The 21,204-nt window shown below is 33.7% G+C and overlaps 2 protein-coding genes and 1 long non-coding RNA gene across 5 annotated transcripts in view; 2 read left to right on the forward strand and 1 right to left on the reverse strand.

Annotated features, from left to right (window-relative positions):
• Positions 1 to 217: 217 nt before the first annotated feature.
• Positions 218 to 1,614, forward strand: LOC142981470 (uncharacterized). The gene is made up of 2 exons (XR_012959937.1): positions 218 to 1,226; positions 1,311 to 1,614. It is a non-coding gene; the product is annotated as an uncharacterized LOC142981470 (long non-coding RNA).
• On the reverse strand, positions 1,608 to 19,895 carry PhKgamma (phosphorylase kinase gamma). Of its 3 annotated transcripts, none has more exons than XM_076127414.1 (12): positions 19,482 to 19,895; positions 18,645 to 18,824; positions 17,352 to 17,484; positions 11,524 to 11,675; positions 10,042 to 10,132; positions 8,983 to 9,012; positions 8,711 to 8,817; positions 7,690 to 7,787; positions 6,535 to 6,618; positions 5,262 to 5,423; positions 4,783 to 4,976; positions 1,608 to 4,418 (listed from the first exon to the last, which is right to left on the reverse strand). In XM_076127414.1, the coding sequence occupies exons 2-11, from the start codon at positions 18,703 to 18,705 to the stop codon at positions 4,842 to 4,844; spliced, it is 1,053 nt and encodes a 350-aa protein (XP_075983529.1). In that variant the 5' UTR covers positions 18,706 to 18,824; positions 19,482 to 19,895; the 3' UTR covers positions 1,608 to 4,418; positions 4,783 to 4,841. The 3 variants fall into 3 exon arrangements, with proteins under 3 accessions (XP_075983529.1, XP_075983527.1, XP_075983528.1); XM_076127412.1 differs by having other exon boundaries at positions 18,649 to 18,824; positions 19,482 to 19,893; XM_076127413.1 differs by lacking the exon at positions 6,535 to 6,618 and having other exon boundaries at positions 18,649 to 18,824; positions 19,482 to 19,893.
• Positions 19,896 to 20,306: 411 nt separating this feature from the next.
• LOC142981931 (phosphatidylinositol-3,5-bisphosphate 3-phosphatase MTMR3) overlaps positions 20,307 to 21,204 on the forward strand; it is a 68,568-nt gene continuing 67,670 nt past the window's right edge. The window contains exon 1 of the mRNA XM_076128094.1: positions 20,307 to 20,508. The gene's annotated coding sequence lies outside the window, so the exon portion shown is untranslated. The remainder of the gene's footprint in view (positions 20,509 to 21,204) is intronic.

A 21,204-nucleotide genomic window follows, 5' to 3' on the forward strand; every position in this document is an offset into this window, starting at 1 on the left:
CACCCTGGAGGCGCCGCTCCTGCAGCTCGATGAAGCGCGCCGCCTCGAGGAGCGTGTCGAGGAGGCTCATGGCGGGACGGGCGGCACGGCCGCGCGCGGTACTGGCGCGCCCGCTGTCACGCCGCGACTGGCCACGCGCGCCGCGCTCGCTCACGTGGCCGCGGCGGCCGGGCGCCAATGGCGGCGCGGCGCGCGGGTCACGTGACGGCCGCGCACAGCCAACCGCGCCGCGCCGGCCCGCGACGTCGCACGGGGCGTGCGCGATCGATGCCATTGCAGCGATCGAATGCATGCCCCCGCCCGCCAGCCGGTGACGCGGCACGCTCTGCCATTGTTTATCTAATACTTTTCCCGTGTCTTCGTCGATAGTTTCTGGTGAAGATCGATCTGAACGTTAATATTCGTAAATAGAGTGGTGTCCGCGGTATTGCGTCGCATACTTTTGGCGTTGATAGAGTCGCGCACGTGCGTAACTCCGGCCGACTTTCACTTCCTCGGTTATCGCGGACTTACGAGTTGTTAGGTTCATTGAATTTTTATGAACGATCTTTATACGCCAGTGTCCTGTTTGTTTTTTTGCGATCTGGATGTTGTAATCGTCGCAATACTCAGTTATATGGAACTCGTACAAAGTGTTCAATAATTAAAATGTGCTCCGCAGGGACCCAACCTTTTCATTCACTACTTGTTAACAAAGACGTTTTCTATGAAAGGTGAAATGAACTCTATACGTTCGCTACAGTAGAACTAGAATGCTATCAAAGTAAGTGACATAGTTGTGTGAGGCGAGAACATCCGAGTTGTAAACAAGTACATAATTATGTGCCGTCTACAAGTACTCAGTTAAGATTAAAGGGAGAAATGATTGCAACGCGCCGAGGGGGACTTTTCACGAGCCAACATTGTTTTGGGTAAAATCCAAGATTTTTTTGGTGTGAGTTAGTTGGTCTTTTGGTAAATTTATTAAGCACTCCAGTTGACAGTAGATCTCTACGCCAACTGAGCTTTATTTATAAATTAAGTTTTATTCCGTGTGACAGGCACAAAGTGAGGTTAAACTCATCGCTCGTACAACCGTGACTGTAACTTCACTTCGTATTAGAACAAGGAAATTGGTCACTAGTACCAGGAACTGAACGATTGAAGGAAAAACAAAACCACTTCTTAGTTTTAAAAGTTTTTTAATAAACTATATTAATGGTATAATTAATTTGTCACTATAATAGGTAGGTAGCTGTCTACGTTCTGGGTTTTTCTGATCACAGGCAAAATGTTTCAACATGATATACTAATATATGCTTATTTTACAGGTCAACTTCCTGCCTTCAATTATTTATATAATCCTGAAAATGTTTAAAACGTTAAACAAAATACATTTGTCTGTATACTATACTTATATATTTCTATCTACAATATCTACAGATGACTAAATACTAATAATTGTAATAATCAAAATATGTTTCTTTCATATATTCAAAGTTTTACTAACCACATTTTTTTCAAGGTATTTTTTAAGAGCAAAGGTGACATCTTATACTAAGATTTAATTTAAAAGATTTTAGGAACTGATGTTATAGATTTTTTTTTGATGAAATAAATGACAAACAAAATGATAATGATTTTTTTATTTATTCACTGAATAGAAACATGTGGATTTCTTATATGATGTGACTGTACACAATCAATAAATATTGCTACATATCATTATTGCTTTATTACACCTACACAATACCTGTCTTACTAGCAAACGTAGTGAAAACTCTTTGGTTATACAGTGTTTTGTCTCTTTCAATCAATTTTAAAACTGAATAAGAGTGAAAAAGTGCATTCCTGACTTTTATCAAATAGTTCTGAAAGGTATGCAAAGTCCCCAAACCGCACTACCCCTCCCTCATTATGAATGAAAGGAAGAAGACTTGCCCAACAGTGGGACATTAATAAATTAAATTTATTTTATTTGTGAATAAACACTGTATTACTAATCAGAGCTCACGCGACATTTATTAGTAAGACAGCACATAATAATATATACAAAAATATATAATAATAATAATTTTGTTACAACTAAGGAACTGTCATGTCCGACATACTTACGTTTAGGTACAAAACTTCAGCTAAAAATAGAATTTTGATTTCCAATTCTGTCAAACAAGATACGACACATTGAATGGGGTCACTAAGAGTGACATGATTCCATACGAACGCAGTTTTGTATAAAATTTAAATAACACTATGAAGGAAATCTAGTTTTGCGAAAACAAAACATAATATAGCAGTTAGCTTGAAACTTAAACTTCAGTTGTTTGTTGCCCAAAACGTTTTGTCATGAATGGGAAATTTTAAACTGCGCTTTCTGATAGGATAGTTGAAATAAGTACTTTCCATTACTACTAAACGTATTGTTTTATTATAAAGAAAGCACTACATTAAGGGCTAGATTCACAGCTAAGGCAAAGGAGACAAAACCTGACCTATATATGGCAGGAAGCAAAATTTCATCTAATAAGTTATTTTATACTTTTTAAGTAGTAAAACGAGGTTCTAGAATGTAACTTACCATCATGGAAATAGCCCATGCGCAATAGGAAAATTAAATAATAAGGCCCGATTTCACCACTTTTAGATAGCTTGTCAGACGGAATTTTGCCAGTTGTTCTCATGCTTTTGCTGGCACTATCTAGTAGATATCTGACACTTGTTCATAAACTATGTTAGCCCTTAATGATACAAGACAATCACCTATTGTTTTACTATTAACCACAATATTGCTTTTGTTTAGTCTTCATATAAAATTCATATCATTGTAAGCGGTATTCAGTCGACATGTCTTTCACACACCCTGAACTGTTTAACAACTAACAAAAAAATCCGATTTAAATATATGATTATGTACTAAAACGATATAAAACTCGCACCAAGAACTGAGAAGGCACCTCATTGTGATATTTTATAAATGGATTTAATACACTGCTGCTTTCTGGTGTCAAAACGCCTCAGATAGACGGAATAATGGCATGTACAGATGACATGCTCTAAGGTCCTTTACAAGTGTTTCCCTATAGAATATTTGCTGTAGAAATAAAGTATAAGAATTGAATGTTATGTCGTCTGAGACAAATTGTATTTGAGACTAGTGTTAATTGCACTCAGAGGAAACATTTGATTACATTGCAACTGGGAGGAGAGTTATGGTAATGTAGATATCGATTTTTTCGTTACATTTATGGTATAGGAAGCTAAGGAGCTCTTTCATTTCAGCATGTAAGGAGTCTAGTTCACAGAAAGTAGCAGTATTTTACCTCATACGCGATTATTGCTTGTATATAAATATTATTGCGTCATCTATTTAAATAATATAAGTATATGCTGGCAAGTCTTTACGGACGAACTGCTTTTCAGCTTGCGGAGCAACTGATCTCCGTAAGCCGAGAATCTATGTTTTAAGCCTCATTTACTCACGGTAATAAGAAAATTATCGCCAGCTATTACTCCCCTTTAAGTAGCATCAGAGACCGTCACATTTTCGTCACTCCTATAAGAATATGGTATACCTTGGCTAGTACAGTAATAAAATACAATATTTTCTAGAATATCGCACATTTTTCACACCAAGTATACTATTTGAATCACACGGAAAATGGTCGATGAAATAAACGATTGATAATATAAAATGATATTTTCCACTATTTTGTTCAATATATTATGTTTATACAGGACAATAATACTAATTAACAGCTACTGTGGACCTTAACATAGTGAGAAAACAGTTAAAAGCTAAATAAACAACGTATTTCAACGTAAATATTTATAATTCGTCATCACATCGCCGTATTGCTATAACATTTACGCTTCTTGTACTATTTTATATTAATTTCAATATATAATATACAAATAGGACCACCAACTAACGTTTTTATTGCGATTTTAGGAACCTAGTAGATATTTTTTCAATATGATACGTGCACGTTAATTGCATTTAAAATAACGTACACATTTCATAAACCAAATTTCTATGAGTTTCTTCACAAAAATGTTTTTTGGAGTTTAACTATCGTAATTTTAACGTTTACAAGTTGGCAACCCCATATACAAGTTCTATTTTACAATCAGCAATACTCAACAACAAGAAACAGTCATTACAACGTCAAAAGTTACTAAAAACTCTCTCTTTCCTTTCCTCGCTATTCTACAAGACATTATACTGACTGCTTCTTGCAACCAAGTGTTACTTCGTCTCGCCTGCTACTAGGCAATCATAGAATAATACAGATGGACAATTGAACTAGTATAGCTATGTAGTGTGTACTACGTACTGTCTAACTACGACTAACCTACATCACTCGTTGTACGTGGCTTCGGACTAGCGTCCTAAAATACACGTCTTCATATATTCTGCTATCCTGGTACGCGAAGTGCTCCTGGGGACAAAAGGATGAAGTCAGTTTTATGTTTAAAACCAAAATACATGTGTATTTCTGTGCTGTTCTTATTACTCTGTGACATGTATTTAAGTGACAAAAATGAAGAGGATCGTTTAATATTGTAGTGTCGTTTGAGCATTCGTCCATTAAATAATCAAATTACTCGGACAGTTAATAAAATTCGGTTTAATTACTTTAAAAAAAAGTACTCGCAGGAGAATTTAACACTATACCTAGTTTAATTTAGGTTGCAAACAAACTTGTGACAAAACAGCATGTCAATAAAATATTTACACACGTTGTTTGATGGTACGTTAAAAAAAGGTTTTTCAAGAAGATGTAGAGTTAGTGTCATCCTCACCTCGGTACCAGGAGATAAGAATGTCGCAGCGGCTGTCTCCCGACAGAGGGTCGCGGCGGCTATCGGCTGAGGTTGCTCACGTACAGGCTCTTCAGCTCGGTCTTGGGCGTGTTCTCGAACAGCGCCGCGCGGTTCTGGCCCTCGCCCTTCTTTACCCAGTGGCCGTACACGCGGAACGCGCAACCGTCTATCACCTGAAATTATATTAATGTAAGATACAGATAGGTAATTACTGGTACTAGAAGCTGTAGCAGTCTCGAATTAGTAAAACTGTGTAAATAAACACATAAGGTCATCACATTTTTAATTTTTTTTTTTTTGATACGGTTTCCTACGAAAAATAGTAATCACATTTGCACATTTTCTTATGTCAGCTGGTGTCTTCGTTCTAATGGATCTCTACCTGCAAGTACCTTACCTATACCTTTACCGTAAGGGTTTGGAAGAAAATAATACTAAATAATATTTGTTAAACGTACCTTCCTGAGCACACGCATAGTATAAGGGTCCCGCAGCGCATCGTGTAGTGGCAGCGAGCGCGCGGCGGCGTGCGGCAGGCGCCGGAGCCGCACGGCAGCGCGCACGGCCGCCATGCCCACACGCAGCTTGGCGCGGGCGTTGAACCCGCCGCTCTTGATGGCCTGTGCACATACACACGCTTATGATATCCTGGTACTAATACTTACATGTACCCCCAAGCATTCGTAATCAAAAACGTTAAGCTAAAATTATGACAATCATATCTTGTGGATTATGAATGCTGATCTTATAAATATCTTGTGTGAAATGTACACCCCAAATTATGCTGTAGTATAAACATATTTATAACACTTATTTAAAAACCTACATGATGGATGACATTCTTAAAGGAACAGTGAGAAATAAATATTTTCTGAAATTCATATTAACCCACATCTTTCATGGTTAAATCAATAAAATCACCTTAAGAAATATATATTAAAATAGAGATATTAGTAAAAAGTGTACTAAGTTTGAAAACTTTCAGCCGTTAGTCAAAAAAGCTTCTCGTGACATGCAAACGCAAAACAGCAGAAGCAAACTATGTGTGTGAGTGTAGTGTGTGTGTGTGTCTATATAAATATAAACAAATACATCGTGTTTGATACCATTTGTTTGTTAGTAAACTAATTTGGAAGCCCAGTCCATCATTCAGGAACACTATAATTCTAGCAATGCTCGAAAAGCCGTATATCTTTCAAATTCTTAGAAACATGCTTATAAAAATGTTATTCGAGTATTGCAAAAACTTTGCTAATGTCTTTCCATTCCATGTTACGACTACAGACTAGTATGGCTAGAGAAAATCTAGATAAGACTAGTTTTAGTTCGCAGATCAAGTAATTAGCACACGTGTGTAAACAAATTCTTCTAGCCAATGGTAGGTGTGACGCAATTACAAGTTACTACGTATTTTTTACATGGCTTTTCTTTTTAAAACCCTTATTATAAGAAATACTTTTTTAAGAAAATTTTAGAATGACTAAATTTTCATCCCAAGCCACAGCTTTTTCCAACCCAAAATTTATAGAAATCGGAACTACGGTTACTTTGTTAAATAAAATTCTATAACTTTTATTTTGACACACAAATTTCGACAATCACAGTGGCTAGATAACTTGCTTAAAAAGTTTCGAGATTTGTACAAAAATAATTTCCTGCAAACATCCTAATACTGTGATGGAAGAGAGGGCATTTCCCACAAATAACCAAGAATTTATTGACAAACATTACCATATTGAGTTGGTCGATCCTAGACATCTTGCGGCTGGTGCTCGACAAGGACTTCTTCAACGGCGTCATGTCTTGATCCCACAGCTACCAGGGACGCAGAAATATGTTGTGTAATGTGTTCACATATAACGCTTTACGGTTATGTGTTCCTGGTTTAGTGTGCTATGTTTTGTTTTATAGTTAAATGAGAAAGCAAAAAATACTGTTACAAAAAACTAATTTATCGACACAGCAACATTTACAATGTTACGTTGCACATTGTAGTCTTACAGTTAAATACTTATTAAAAACAATTAAAACATTTTATTAGCGTTTTATTAAAGAGAAAATTTGTAATGAACATTAAGTCCAAAATACCGATCATTGGACGAACCCAAACTGAGACATTTAACCCCAATTACTAAAAATCATAATCCACTCTAAGTTAATTCCTTAAAATTGTGTAACATTCCTTGTCTGTGTGTATATTAAAACAATTCGCAATAAAAAAACAGGAACACATAATAAAAGCAAAATAAGATAAGCGAAGCAGTGCTACATGCACTGCTCTGGTGCAAATATAATTGCAATAGTTATGCTCTATTAGTCTACAAGCATTGAAAGAAGTAAGTCTTTGGCCAGATTTAAAGCAAAGTCAGAAAAGTAATTAAGACATAGAATTTGTTGTAACTAGGCATATCATTTGTAGGTGAGAAATTTGCGAGAAAAGATAGCTTGCTATATAATAATTTAAATTTCACGATTGTTTTTAATTTACTTATAAAATAATGCAATATTATTTTAAGTCTATTACTGTCCCACTGCTGGTCAAGGATCTCCTACCGAACTGGTAGAGAGGATAGGCCTTGAGTCTACCACGCTGGCCAAGTGCCGGTTAGGGACTTTGCATGTCCTCAATGAATACATTAGATAAACAATATTTCCTAAGCAGTGAGTGAAGAGTGTTGTGTTTTTAGTGCAAACAGGTGTCATACAAATAATATGCCGAGTTAAAACAAATCCTATTATTTTAATAAGTCGATTGATAGAAAACCGACTTGGTAGATAAACAATAAACGCAAAATAACCGTCTATTTAGGCGTTTTAAATATTAATTAAAAAAACTATCAACGATGTCAAAGTACCAGGAGTACATAAATAGAAAGAGCAACTCACCATAGTATTGAAGAATGGATGGTTAAGAGATTCAATAATACCGATCCTTTCATTTGGTTCCACGACCAGAAGCCTTCTGATTAGATCTTTGGGGTCCTCTGTAAATGTTCAAACAAACAAATAAATATTATTAAAAAAAAAGTAGTATTTTCTTTAGTTTTTTCTAAATCTATAGCTCTCAAAATCTAAAGTGAATGCTTGATGATGCAAACTTAGCACGGTTATTTCATAGATGGAAGACCGCTCTTGACTTCAACTCTATGAGTTGAAGTCAAGAGCGGTCTGGCTTAGTTAAGTAAAGTTATTCAAACAATTGGCGATTTAAAAAACTTTCATGATATCAACCCCAGAACAAACCGAAATAAGAAAATAGACAGAATTATTACTTTAATATATTCAAACTATACAACCTCCTTTACCTATTAACACGAGTAAACTGATTGTTTAACACTCGTGACCAAAACGTCAGACAAAAAATTATAATGATGAATGAATACAAAAAAACGTACTATGAAATATGAGGAGGCTTCGACTTACAAAAAACGTGTTGTTGAGAGGTGCTGTAGGCATATGTTTTGTAAGTAACTGTACTTATCATTAAGTACAGAGCAAAATAGAATGTTTAAACTACTTACTGTGAATACTTTTGAGTCATCAATACTTTAATTTTATAAATGAACCATTTGATCCTATTGTAGTAAACATATAGTACTCGCTAATACAGGAATTTCTGAATCACAGTTTTCGTCACAATCGAAATTAAATATTTGGTACAGGTAGCGGCATCTACCCATAAATATGTCAAAGGCAATAAGCCATTGTATTGTCTAAGTAAAAATAAAGTAGCTAGGTTCTGACAATTAGTCGTGTTTCATTAGTTATGTACAAAAAATTTCGTAGGTAAAGTAACCTTTGGACAATAGTAAGTTAAGAAAAATATATAAATTGAAACATCTGAACTAAACAATGCCCTAAATATAAGTACTAAAACTATCAAGTAAGAATAAGATAGTGTACTTACCAGAAATATCAGCCCACTCGGGACTAGTGAAGGAGTACTTCCCCTCCATGATGTTACGCAACATCACCATCTGCTTGCGGTGCCAGAACGGAGGACAACCTACCAGTCTGGAAACAAACAAGCACTGTATGAGCAAAGAGTGTCCCAATAACATATCCTTAGATAGCGGTAGGAACATTTTCGTTACTACTACTACAATTTTATTTATCTGTTACGTAGTAGAAATTATATTCAAAAATCATTTCATTTGAATAAACATATTAAATACTTACAATGTAAACATGATGACTCCACACGCCCAACTGAAAAGATATAAAAAATATATTTAAATAAGAATAAAATCTGTCATCAAAACGTGATATATATAGGGCGTTCTATTAAGCCATTTTCAAAAGCAAGAGTAATGAATTCCAGATGGCCATTAAACTTCCTAATTTATTTTACTATTCAATATATAATAATTCAGCATATTATTATTATGTTTTAAAAAAAATACAAACTGATACTTATTCACAGTCAATATTAAAACAAAAGTCTATTCTAAACTGTCAACAACATTAGTTATGATCAGTATTATCTGGTATCTGAAGAAAGAGATGAAAATAATATCTCCGAATTATGTATAGATCTACAACTAATTTTACACATACAAAGATCTTTATATCTCTTGCTAATTGCACTTTGTCATACCCACATCCAGTTCGTCATACACATCTGGCTAGCTCCAATCATAGCATACGTAAGCATAAATCAGTTCCAACATGTGTATGAACAATAAATAATAATCACCTATTAAACTACATATATGTTTGTTTACATAACAAATGTCTTTGTCAGCTGTCTATGTTTAATCTAAATAGCTTTCACGTAATACTTTATCGGTAGTTCAGCGAGCTTTTGCGTAATAATATATGTAATTAGTGCATAATAATGCAAAAATAGTACTAGTCGATTATTCGAGATTTCTACGGATATGTAACAGGATGTGTACGTTCGAAAATAAGTATACGCTCAATGGTGCGTGCACGTATTCTACTTAAACTTTTGTCTAATACGCATAGACTTGATTAATCTTCATTAAATCAAAAACTACCACAAATAATACATAACCACCATGTACTGTTATAAATACATTTGCACAGCAAGGATATAAAACAAACTTATAGTAAACTAACTATGGTATTGGCCTATATTGACATTTTACATGTATAATCTTTGAGACTCCGTATTATTGCTAATAGCTACCATTTGAGGACCGTTTTTCTATCGCATGTTTATACCTAGGTAGCCTAATCCTTTAATTTACTTTGCAAGTATGGATTTACACTCACATGTCAACTTCCTGACCATATCCAGGCGCATCTTCAAACATGTTCGCCTTCAGCGTCTCCGGTGCCAAGTACCCCGGTGTGCCGCAAAGCTCTGCAATATAGACAAAAAAATACTATTGTATAAATAAATTATTACTATAGAAACATGTCTAGAGGGTCAGTAGTGTAAATACTTGATATTCTTTGCAAGGGTTCTTGCATCTTAATATCGATGAAATAATTTTAAAACATAGACATTTTACAATGATTATTATCTTGTACGATATAAACAAACACTTGTGAGTACGTTAGACATGTAAATCTAATGAGGTGAATTTATAAGATACTTTTTAGTATTTTTTATACTAGTGTTAAAAACTTCTACTACTTTCAATAATATAACATTACTATCGCACTGAAACTGTTTCTAGCATGCCATGGGATTGTTTAACTAAACCTGCCTCCAATAAACTGCTTAAACATCATAAAGAGATCAACAACCTAATCAAAGATCGCCAAACTTGTACCATACAATTTAGTGAACGGCAACTACAATTAAGAACTCATATATGCAACAGTATAGAACACAGATCATAGAGAGTCAGCAAAGGTTGCAGGTTGGTAAACAATAGGCGTTGTGCAGCGGGTGAAACTGACGTGGTATTGTTCTCAACTAGATGTAACGCTAGATGCGGCCGACGGACCGTGAGGATGGTTAACACGGGATATTTGACTAGTGTTGCTATTTGTTTGTACCGAGATTTAATAGACCAATTGTTTTAACTTTCTAATAGATTGGTGAAGAAAGTAATATGATATCTAAAAAAAAACTATATCTTGACACCAGTTTTCCTTGTGTATAAGTTAATGGTCCTAATTATTATTGCTAAAGTAAAACTTCCTATTAATAAGCTTTTTTGCAAATTTTGCGTAATTCATTTTTTTAAGACTATCTAATCTATCTATACTTGGGAATTACAGAGAGAATACTAGAGCTTTCTATATCAAGCGCCCGAAAAGTTTAAAGATCACAATTTTTGCTTATAAGTTAGTTTATAAAAATAAAACTATAACGTTTTGAATCAGTACTCAGGTCGTGCTATTTGTGTCAAGTTCTATTTCATCAGAAAAAATGATAAATTGAGATAAAATATATTATACCTAATTTTACAATGTATAAATAACAACTTCAGGGGCGTGTCTGGAAGTCTGGATAAGAATGTTACCAACAACTTTTATGACAAACACATTTATAAGAAATACTTAAAATTACACTACATTATCTCAATTATAGGAAAACTGTACTACACCAAATAAACATTCAACTTATACTAAGAATTTGATGAAAAATTATTAGTTTTTTTTTTTTCAATTACTGTCCCGCTACAGGGCAAGGGTCTCCTCCCAAACGAGGGGGGAGAGGTTAGGCTTTGAGAGTCCACCAGAGGTTGGGGACTTAGCATACCCTCAATAAATGAATAATGTATGTAATTATTCACTTACCAAATAATTTCTCTCCATCTTTGAGCACCTTTGCGAAGCCAAAGTCGGTGATTTTGACGTTGAGCTGGTCATCCAGTAAGATGTTCTCAGGCTTTAGGTCCCGATGTACTATGCACTTGCTGTGCACATGCCGCACCCCTTCCAACACTTGTCTGTAATCAATACAACTCCTCACTGATCATGACGCCCTGGTAACTGAGAGCGAAATAATAGCCGAGTTTATTGCTTTAATTAAACGTTAATTGGGCTTTATTATCGATAAGTTAATTATAAGAGTATCATCGAAATAATGATATTCTAAAGTTGTGTAATAATCAGGAAACAATTAATCAGTATTATTGTTAATAGTTAAAAAAGATAAAATGGCAAGCATCATCCACATAGTCATTGTAAACACTTATTCAAGTCAAATAGAAATGTTTAGTCAGCCTAAATCATACAGAACTTAGATATGCTTTGAAATATAAAAATTGATTCTTTATGGTAGATGAATGTAACAAAGCAAAATGTTTGAAGTTGTCAAGTTCCAAAGATTTTAAAATAATGGACTGAAAATATTTACACCGTAACTGTGATGTGATTGCACTGGGTAAATCAATCAAAGAAATTATGAAAAAGAGTCACAAGCATGCCGTTATTTATATGGTAAAACAAACTACTTTTGAACTAAGTATTAAATTATTCCCATAAAAATTAAGTGACCATAATTTATTAATTCAATAACAACATTACCTCAAGTATTTAGTAAGAAAAGCTTCTAAAACTACATTGAAATAATTAACAAGAAACTCAACACACGCGATAGTTTCCCTCTGTTTCAGGAATTTTTCCTCGAAATCTTGCTTGAAGAACACGCTCAGAGCCATTTCGAATAAATATTATTGAATAAAAAAAAGTGAAATTGCAAATGTCACTGTGTCAAGTACTAGGAGCACAGAACGTAGCAGGAGTTACTCCGACACTGTTTGAATGTAGAATTCGCGCGAATCAGTGTTTATCTGTATACGAGCAGAGAGCGCACAGATAAAAACATTAGAGTGACCCGTGTTCCGCGATTCTGCTTACATGGAACGTGGTGGAACGCCATCTTGCCAATTATTTACAGCAAATTAAAAACTGTCAAATCATGTATTCATTATAATCTCGATAACATTCTTTAATAGGCGTGAGTATTGTATTTTAATTTTGCACACAGTCGAATAGTCCATGCGAATTTAACGAGATAGAATTTGTGCCACTTGTAAAATTTGGACTCTGAGATAGACCGTGCCGTGCTACTTTAAAAAAATCGGACTTTGAGATCAGAGTAAAGTTTGCTAAATATCTTGGTATCGGTCAACCGAATATATATTTTTCTAGGGCACCGACGTATCAGCCCCGCCTCCAAACACGGATTGAGGAAGCCGATAAGAAATGTAGTGTTACTAACTGATTACGTGAAGTTCCTTATTTGTTTAATTATTAACAATACGGTGATATGATAATAAAAATTGCCTATTTGTATCTAAAACGGAATGACTGTGATTTTTATTGACTGAAAGCATAGGAATCAGATTAGACACAATGACAAGGTTTTTTATGATATCGGGAACGATGATATCTTAGAAGTGATTTTATTTTATAATTCCATGATACATGAATTTTTGTGTAGACTAAATTTAAAGCTTTAAATTGAAACATACTTATGGAAGGTATATGGACAAGCATACGCCCGAGTCATACTCGATTAGGCTATACGGAATTTCGAAATTCGCAGACGATTCTCCATGAGAAGTGATTTTCAGTAAACGATATAATCTTGCTTACAATCAGCGAATTATTTTTAAAACCATTTGCGATTTTCAGGAATTACCATTGACAAACAAAACAAAAGCTTACATCTTTACATTATTAAAATGTTTATCTTTAAGGTCAAATTCTTGCAAACCTAATAATAGAACAGTACGTAGTTCGCACGTTTTACACACGACAGTGCAATATAAGTAACCTTCATTTGATGATAAAAGCTTTATTTAAAAATACAATTTCAAACGAGAACTAGTTTCAAAGTGGGTCACGTATAATATATACATAGATTACATAGTACATAGGTATTAGCGGCACGCCTCCAACACTGTCTATAATTATAGTCGCTAAGAAGTTTTATAGTATACGAAAACATAGTAAAAGTCGTGTGGGTGAATGAATTGTGTACATTGAACAGTTTATGTTGAATTTTATAGTACGGATAAATATTTTTGCAGCTAGCAACATCCGGGGATATGTGATTCATCTGTACGGCTCTAAAAAAATAGGTCTGTCAACATAAAAATTCTAAGCATTGTTTTAGTAATAGAAAGCTTTGTAGTGTCGTTAATCGCAGAGATCTAAGCACTGTGCAGTTTATTAGTATTACAGTACATATTTCTACAATAACATTTAGATTTATGATTGTACAAATCGAATACATCTATGAAGCTCAAGACTTTACTTCAAAAACTATGACTACTTAAATCAGTTGACTGTTTAAATGGAATCACCTGGCATAAAGTTTTCAATAACAATTTAATACGAGATCATACATCGCTGAACCCAACTTCGGCATTGATTAAAGTAGCAAACAAGCTTATTTACACTGTTTGCCATTATTTGCAGATGAAACACTTAAAAATCAATGTCGCGCGAATTTCTCAGGGACCAACGACTTGCGGCTGAACGGTCGACCTTATTACAAGGTTGGTCTGACCCCAGCCTTTGTAAACAATCATCACTGACCCATTACAGTCCCTGCTGCATGGATCGTGTCTCATGAGAAGAAAATATAATAATATTTGTCCCCTCTACGCTGTCATCCCAGGGTGACAACGGGGAATATAATTGGCTTTAACCTAGTAAATGAAGTGATAATTTGACTTTTATTGAGCGGTAATATCTACTAGCCGCTAGCTCTTCATGTCTCTTGATTTGATTGCATCCTTGCATTAGCAATGCTGAAAACAGTGATATTTGGCTAAACTTCGCCTTAGTTTTCGCTCGCTTTATTGCGTTCCGTATCGTATCCTGGTTCTAGTCAAATTATACCTTGTTTTTGTTTGCAGTAGTTTAACAGGCTCATAAAAATTGTTACTAAGTCAACAACGCTCTGGCCAAATGCCTGCTTATAATGAGTTCACTAAACCGTATTAATTTATAGTTTTAAAGTTTGTTAACCTATTTACTTGTTTACTATTGTTTCTTTATAATGCTTGCGTGGGACGATCGATTTATTTGGAGGTCAATGTTTTATATTGTGCCGTATTTAGATCAACGTGGCATCGCTGTTGTTAGTTCAATTGAAACTGTGTAAAAAGGTTCTTGGTGGCTTTAAGAACTGATGCAAGGCTGACTACTAGCCTCGTAAAAAATAAGAGCTCGCTTAGTAGTTGTAAGACCTAACATGGTTTTAACAGCTTCGCAACTGATTAACTATTAAGGTAGAATTTTAGCTAGTTGGTTATGGATATGGAAATATTTATATCGATATTACTAAAGCGTAGGGTTTTAAAATATTTAGAAGACATTACTAAAGAGCACCGATGTAGTAAAACAATATCTATATTTAATAACTCATCTAACAATGCCCCAGTTTCCCTTCAACCTTTCAGTTTCCCGGTTCATCGCCTTTACGATCGCATACTGAAACTCCTTTATAAAACCATTATCTTAACTCGATGACCCTTAGCCGGTACAATGCACAATATACCCCTTGAAATAAACTCATTCAAGTAGTGTGAATATCACGGAACAATTTATCCACTACGCATTTCATCGACGTCATAAAAGGGCAAAGGATGTACGAGAAAGATCGTTTAGTACCAAAATGACGTTAGAAGATTAGATAATGATTGATGCATCTGGCGCTTATTACGTTATTATGTTTGAGTCACATGTTCCTGATATGATATCGTTCATTCGACAAAGAACTAGATCGATTGTCTACAAAGGGTGTATTTTTAGCAAAATGTGCATTGACATTTAATATCAGCTATCAAAATATAGGCATTTAGGTGTCTTAGAATTGAACATTTGGAAGGTTCGAAATATGTAAAATAATATAAACATGTTTTGTTACCGGTCTTATTAGGTTAGTGCATACAATCTTGCATATACAAGTATTAAAAAGGATTTAAGTGTTGATGTTGTTTGTTTTATTTTATTTTTCCTTTAAATACAGAAGACCTTAAACAATCAAACCTTTAGGACGGAAGAGTCACATTGCATGCGGAAGGACAAATATCACTTTATTTATCACTTTATTATATTTGCTAAGATATAATTTATACTATGATAATCATGATAGATGATAGCACAATACAATAGGAGTGCAATCAGTCTACACGTGATCTTCAGTGCACTATTGTTTGTATGCGTTACGCAAACTGTCGAGGGATTTCCGCACGAGTGATACTGTTGACGAACGATAGATACAGTTCATTTGAAGACTGTCTTGACGTAATATACGCAATACTAGAGATACTATAACCATCGGTAGATCGACTTCAAAGTACGATAGATCGACTTCAAAGCACGTTAGATAGACCATTGATGTAGAAGAAACTACCGACCGAAAAAACAGATTGAAATCGGTCTACCATTAACCGAAGATAGATTAGTTTCTTAACATCGATAGATGAAATTATTTCAACTAAGTATAAATTAGAAAGACTCGTGTCTTATCAAAAGGTTTAGAAAATAGGTAGGCACTTGTAACTTATTAATAATACTAATACATTATCTACTAGCTACTTCAAATATTTCTTTACTAAGTAACTAACCCCCAGTTTCTGAGGTACATTTAGCGATAGTTTATCTATTCAATGGCGTTGAAACTCATACATAAAAACGCAATTGAATAGATAAACTACCACTACATGTACTCAGAAACCTGGGGTAAGTGTCTTAATAGTTGTCTAGAGAGTAGAAGCAAGCTAATTAACAAGGGATGGTTTTTGGTATCTGCATTGTTTATAGATACTTATGAGATAGTTTAATTTGAAGTCTGTGCTGTACACACTACTTAAATTTACCAATTCTAAATTACCCTGAACAAGATAGGAAGGAATTAGGAATAAAATTTTAGCTTCCTGACTTTTTCAACACACAAACATACAAGTTAAATATCAGACATAAAAAAATTCATGCACAATGAAAATTGCAAATAATAATAAAAATAAAAGTTGCAAAATTTGTATGCAGTTTTATGCTCTAATTGTTCAAGAACAAATCCACTTTTTAATAAGCAAAACTCATATGTAAAGAACACTTTATGAACAACAAATTATTTACCACATTTACATGATTTCCTTCAGAACAATGATAATACTAAACAGAGCAACAAGCTGAGGATGTCTGCATGCAACTATGGCATATAACCTGCGCCGAAACTTCTGGCATTTCATGGTAAAATGCGTATTCATGGTAACTCCCTTATTCACAGAATATGCGTTAATCCCAGAATACACCATATAGAACCAAGGGTGTGATGACAATCAACATTATATTTATTACTAGAGGCCACCCGCGACTTCGTCCGCGTGGAAACCCTTCCCGTATAAAGTCCGATCCTCGGGAACTCCGAGTAATCTATGTGTTATTCTGGGTCTTCAGCTACTATATACCAAATTTTATCTTAATAGGTTCAGTAGTATTTGCTTGAAAGAGTAACAAACATCCATACATACATACATTCTTACAAACTTTCGCATTTATAATATTAGTAGTATAGTAGGATATTATATTATTAGTAGAATGTCTGGCATAGCAGTGAGTTAATATGTTTAAAATTGACTATGTCTAAGTAATGATCTCACCTCATAATATATCTAGTCTTCTTCTCCGATAGTGTGACAACCGATGTAAGGTAGTCAAACAGCTCTCCATTCTTGCACAGTTCAAACACTAAGAATATGAATGTTTCTGATTCAAACACATCTTGAAGCTCAACTGTAACAAGAAAATGTATGTTTTTAAATCATTTGCAATACCTAATAAAATAAATTTTATGTTTTTAATTATTAAAAATTATTAAGTACATATTTTGTATAATAAATTGTAATCATTGTTTATTTACAGACATTTCACTGGAAGGAAATCATTGGCTAAATGGGTTTTCATTATCAAAGTATTTTATTGTATCAACAGTTGCAAGTCATGTTTTTTGGTATCTGCTTATTCCCATTCAAAGAAGAATGTAAATAATTTATCAGACTTATTTTTAATATTACCTTTCTAACTTTTCTTAAATCATTCCAGGTAAATCAGTATCATTTTAGTGATGCTAGTTGATGTTAAGATTATGTAAAGGTACTATAACAATGTTGAATAGATAAGAAGACAATAGCTCTGATATTTTCCATAAGAGCAACAATAAAGTTAAAATATAATGATGACCTTCAACATAAAATATTTCCTGTTTAAATTAGAACTACCATATTTGTCACATGCTTTAACTATAGAAGTAAATTTACAAATTTTACCTTACAGTAGGCATGTTATAGATTCCTCATTGTTTTAAAATACAAATTTAGCACATACCATAATTGTTATTAGCATTTCAATAGACTATAGGTATGATATAACATCCTCAATATATTATTACCATACTACTAAAGATTACTGATTGAAAATGTCACAAAATGCTTATTTAACATATCAATTTCACACAACTTTTTAAATACACCATTTCTTGATATGTTGTAAACAATAGCTATTAAATGTAATTTTCATCCACACAAAAATCTGTTTGAACAGAGTATTACTGAGTCTACAGAAAATGATTGACCTTGTAATAGCAAAAGGCTCATCCAAATCACTCAAGCTATGTAATATTTTTTCTTTATAAATGTTGAAATTAAATTGATAGTGGATTGAAACATACTTCAAAAATCATTTAATATCTATGTAAATACGTAAATATGACATAGTGAGATCACTATTTATATTGCATTAATGTATGATTATATTATAAACAATAATTTATTTTTGATGTTTCATAAAGAGTAGCTGATTTGACTGGTAGCAAATTACCAAATTGTATTAAGTACAAGTTTTAACAGTTTTACAAAACTACAGGGTTTGTTTTCTATAACATGTTAACAACTCACTCACTAATATAAGGGTGTCCGGCAACCATCCGTAAGATGTGGATCTCCTGCCTCGTGGCATCTCTCATGGTGTGCGTGTCCACACCATCCTGGGACTCCTGACTTAGATCTATGATCTTGGCCGCATACTCCTTGCCTGTTTCTTTTTCCACGCATCTTCTGACCGTTGAGCTTATACCCCTGGATAAAAAAAATATATTGGTATGATATTTTTATATTCAACTATGTTTTATATACAAAAACATTAGATTATTGAAATGAAAGGCACTGAATTAATTGTCTACAAAAATTAAATATGTAAAAGTCATAAATATTTAAATTTATTGATTTTTAAAGCATAGTGTTAAGGATGTAATAAGTATAAAGAAAATATTTTTTAATAATATGTTCTAAGTAGTCAAATAAATACATTATAGGATGTGCTAATAATTCAATTTTAAGCATGACAATGTTGTTTAAACTGTGGACATTCAAGTGTAAAGCCAATAAGTATTAAGTAAATAAATACCATTTGAGTTTACAAAAATGTGAGGCCAACCAAAGAGGTCAAGAACATATTAGAATTACCTATTTTATTAAAAAAAAAAATACAGCTTCATAAACATTTCAGAAATCGACTAGGTTAATTCAGTTAAGCTGGTGCACACCAGTAAATTGATTTATCAAAGGAAGCAGACGGTTTCACCTTCAAGGTCACACAGAAGACTTATGAGTAACGACACTTGTATTGATGCCCGGACGCTTTAAATAATTCCCTGATTCCTTAAAAATTGGCACAACCGCAACTCATCACGATTAGAACAAGTGATAGAAGTAAAATAATGTGCTCCAACTCACCTTCCTATAATTTCCTTCGGTTCATATTTAGCGTAAAATTCTTTCGCCGCATCTTTATCAGGCAAATTGTCGTCGTCTTCCTCCTTCGCCATCGTGTTCACTGTCGCCTGTATTATATATTATTCGTATACTAATTATACGTAATTAGTCTATTCGCAATGACGAAAGGTTATTGTTATGAGCCACTGACAGAACACTGCATTTGATAGAAACAAATACACAGATGTCACTTATTACGTGAAAATATTACAGTAAATTAATATATCGAGCTAAATACGTTAGGTATTAAAAAATACAGTCACTCAATCGTATTAATTAATGTATTGACGGTAAAATTAGAGAGCTAGTTCATCCGAAAACTCAACTTCCCAAAATCTATGCCCAATTCAATTTGATTTGACATTTGAAACTTCATTTCCATTGCCAACCAGAGACAATCGATAATCAGAATTTGTCAATGAAATTCAGAAGAATACAGTGCCATCTGCAGATGTATCAATAAACTATTATTACCAAACAAATTAATTTGTAAACAAAATTTTATTTGATAACGTTTTCATTGCATGTTTTTTAAAGAAAGCTGAAAATGACTAATTAATACAAAAAATATTTTAGTTTAAGATTTTTTAAATACCTATCATCTCCTAACAGCTGATTTTACTCTATGCTTCAGATTACCTAGTTTTTGTCTCTTTCCCACTTAGTGCTTTGTAAAATGTAGTTCATTCCAATTAAATGTGCTTTGTCTTTCTTTTTTGTGGGAAAAAAGAAAGAGTTACACGATTATTTAGGCTTCAGGTGTAACTCGTTTGTGTTGACAGGTCGATATCTCCATCCTTTTTTCGGTTTCTTCCTTGGTCTTTCGGTATGTTTTCGCTTGTTGTTCCGTCCCGATGGTCTTGCATTTTTCAGTGTTATGCAGATTATCCTTATCAGTAGTTTTATCCCGTGATCAGTTTACGTGGACATTATTCTGAATACTTGGATTTCGGTGCTATAATTCCTGAATACAAGATCTTCTGATCAGGTACGTAACTACGCATAATTTTTCAAGCAAAGTGACAATCATGTTTTACACTGTTGGTACTTGGAATATCTTTTTGACAACCTTGAGGCAATAAAATACCAGTTTGGTATTATTTTCTTTGTTCAAAGAGTGTGTGAAACCAAATGAATTAGTAAATAGTGTGTTACAACATAGTTGATTGTCCTAATTATTGCTGGAATGTTAGATATGGCCACTTTCACTCCATTTCAAAATGTTTCACCTTGTTTGTTTGTTATTTACACATTACAATTAAGGTAGATACCTACTCAAAAAGGAATATGTATGGCTAACCAATTATTATTGAGTTAAGAGCTATCAGAATAGATTCTATGACCATTGAGGTCATTCAAAGTTATCCAAAATACATTTGATGCAAACATCTGATGTATCACATATAGAAGTATTTTTTATTATTGTCTGGCAGCACAGGTCATGTTACAAGGACAATAGTTGATAGGCAGCACTGTTGATATAAATAACTATCAAATTAATTGTGTAACACTAAATATATTTTTAATTGACCAAGTACTATGTTGTATAACTTCTTATTTATTTCATAAAGGAACAAAGAAATTCCAATAATTAGCCTTATCTCTCTGTCCTACCTAGAATAACAATAATTTTTAATATGTGTATACACTTAAATTCTTGTCCCTGGTATTTTAAATACCTGTT

Source organism: Anticarsia gemmatalis, chromosome 20, assembly GCF_050436995.1.
Source record: "Anticarsia gemmatalis isolate Benzon Research Colony breed Stoneville strain chromosome 20, ilAntGemm2 primary, whole genome shotgun sequence".
In the NCBI taxonomy this organism is placed as follows: domain Eukaryota; kingdom Metazoa; phylum Arthropoda; class Insecta; order Lepidoptera; family Erebidae; genus Anticarsia; species Anticarsia gemmatalis.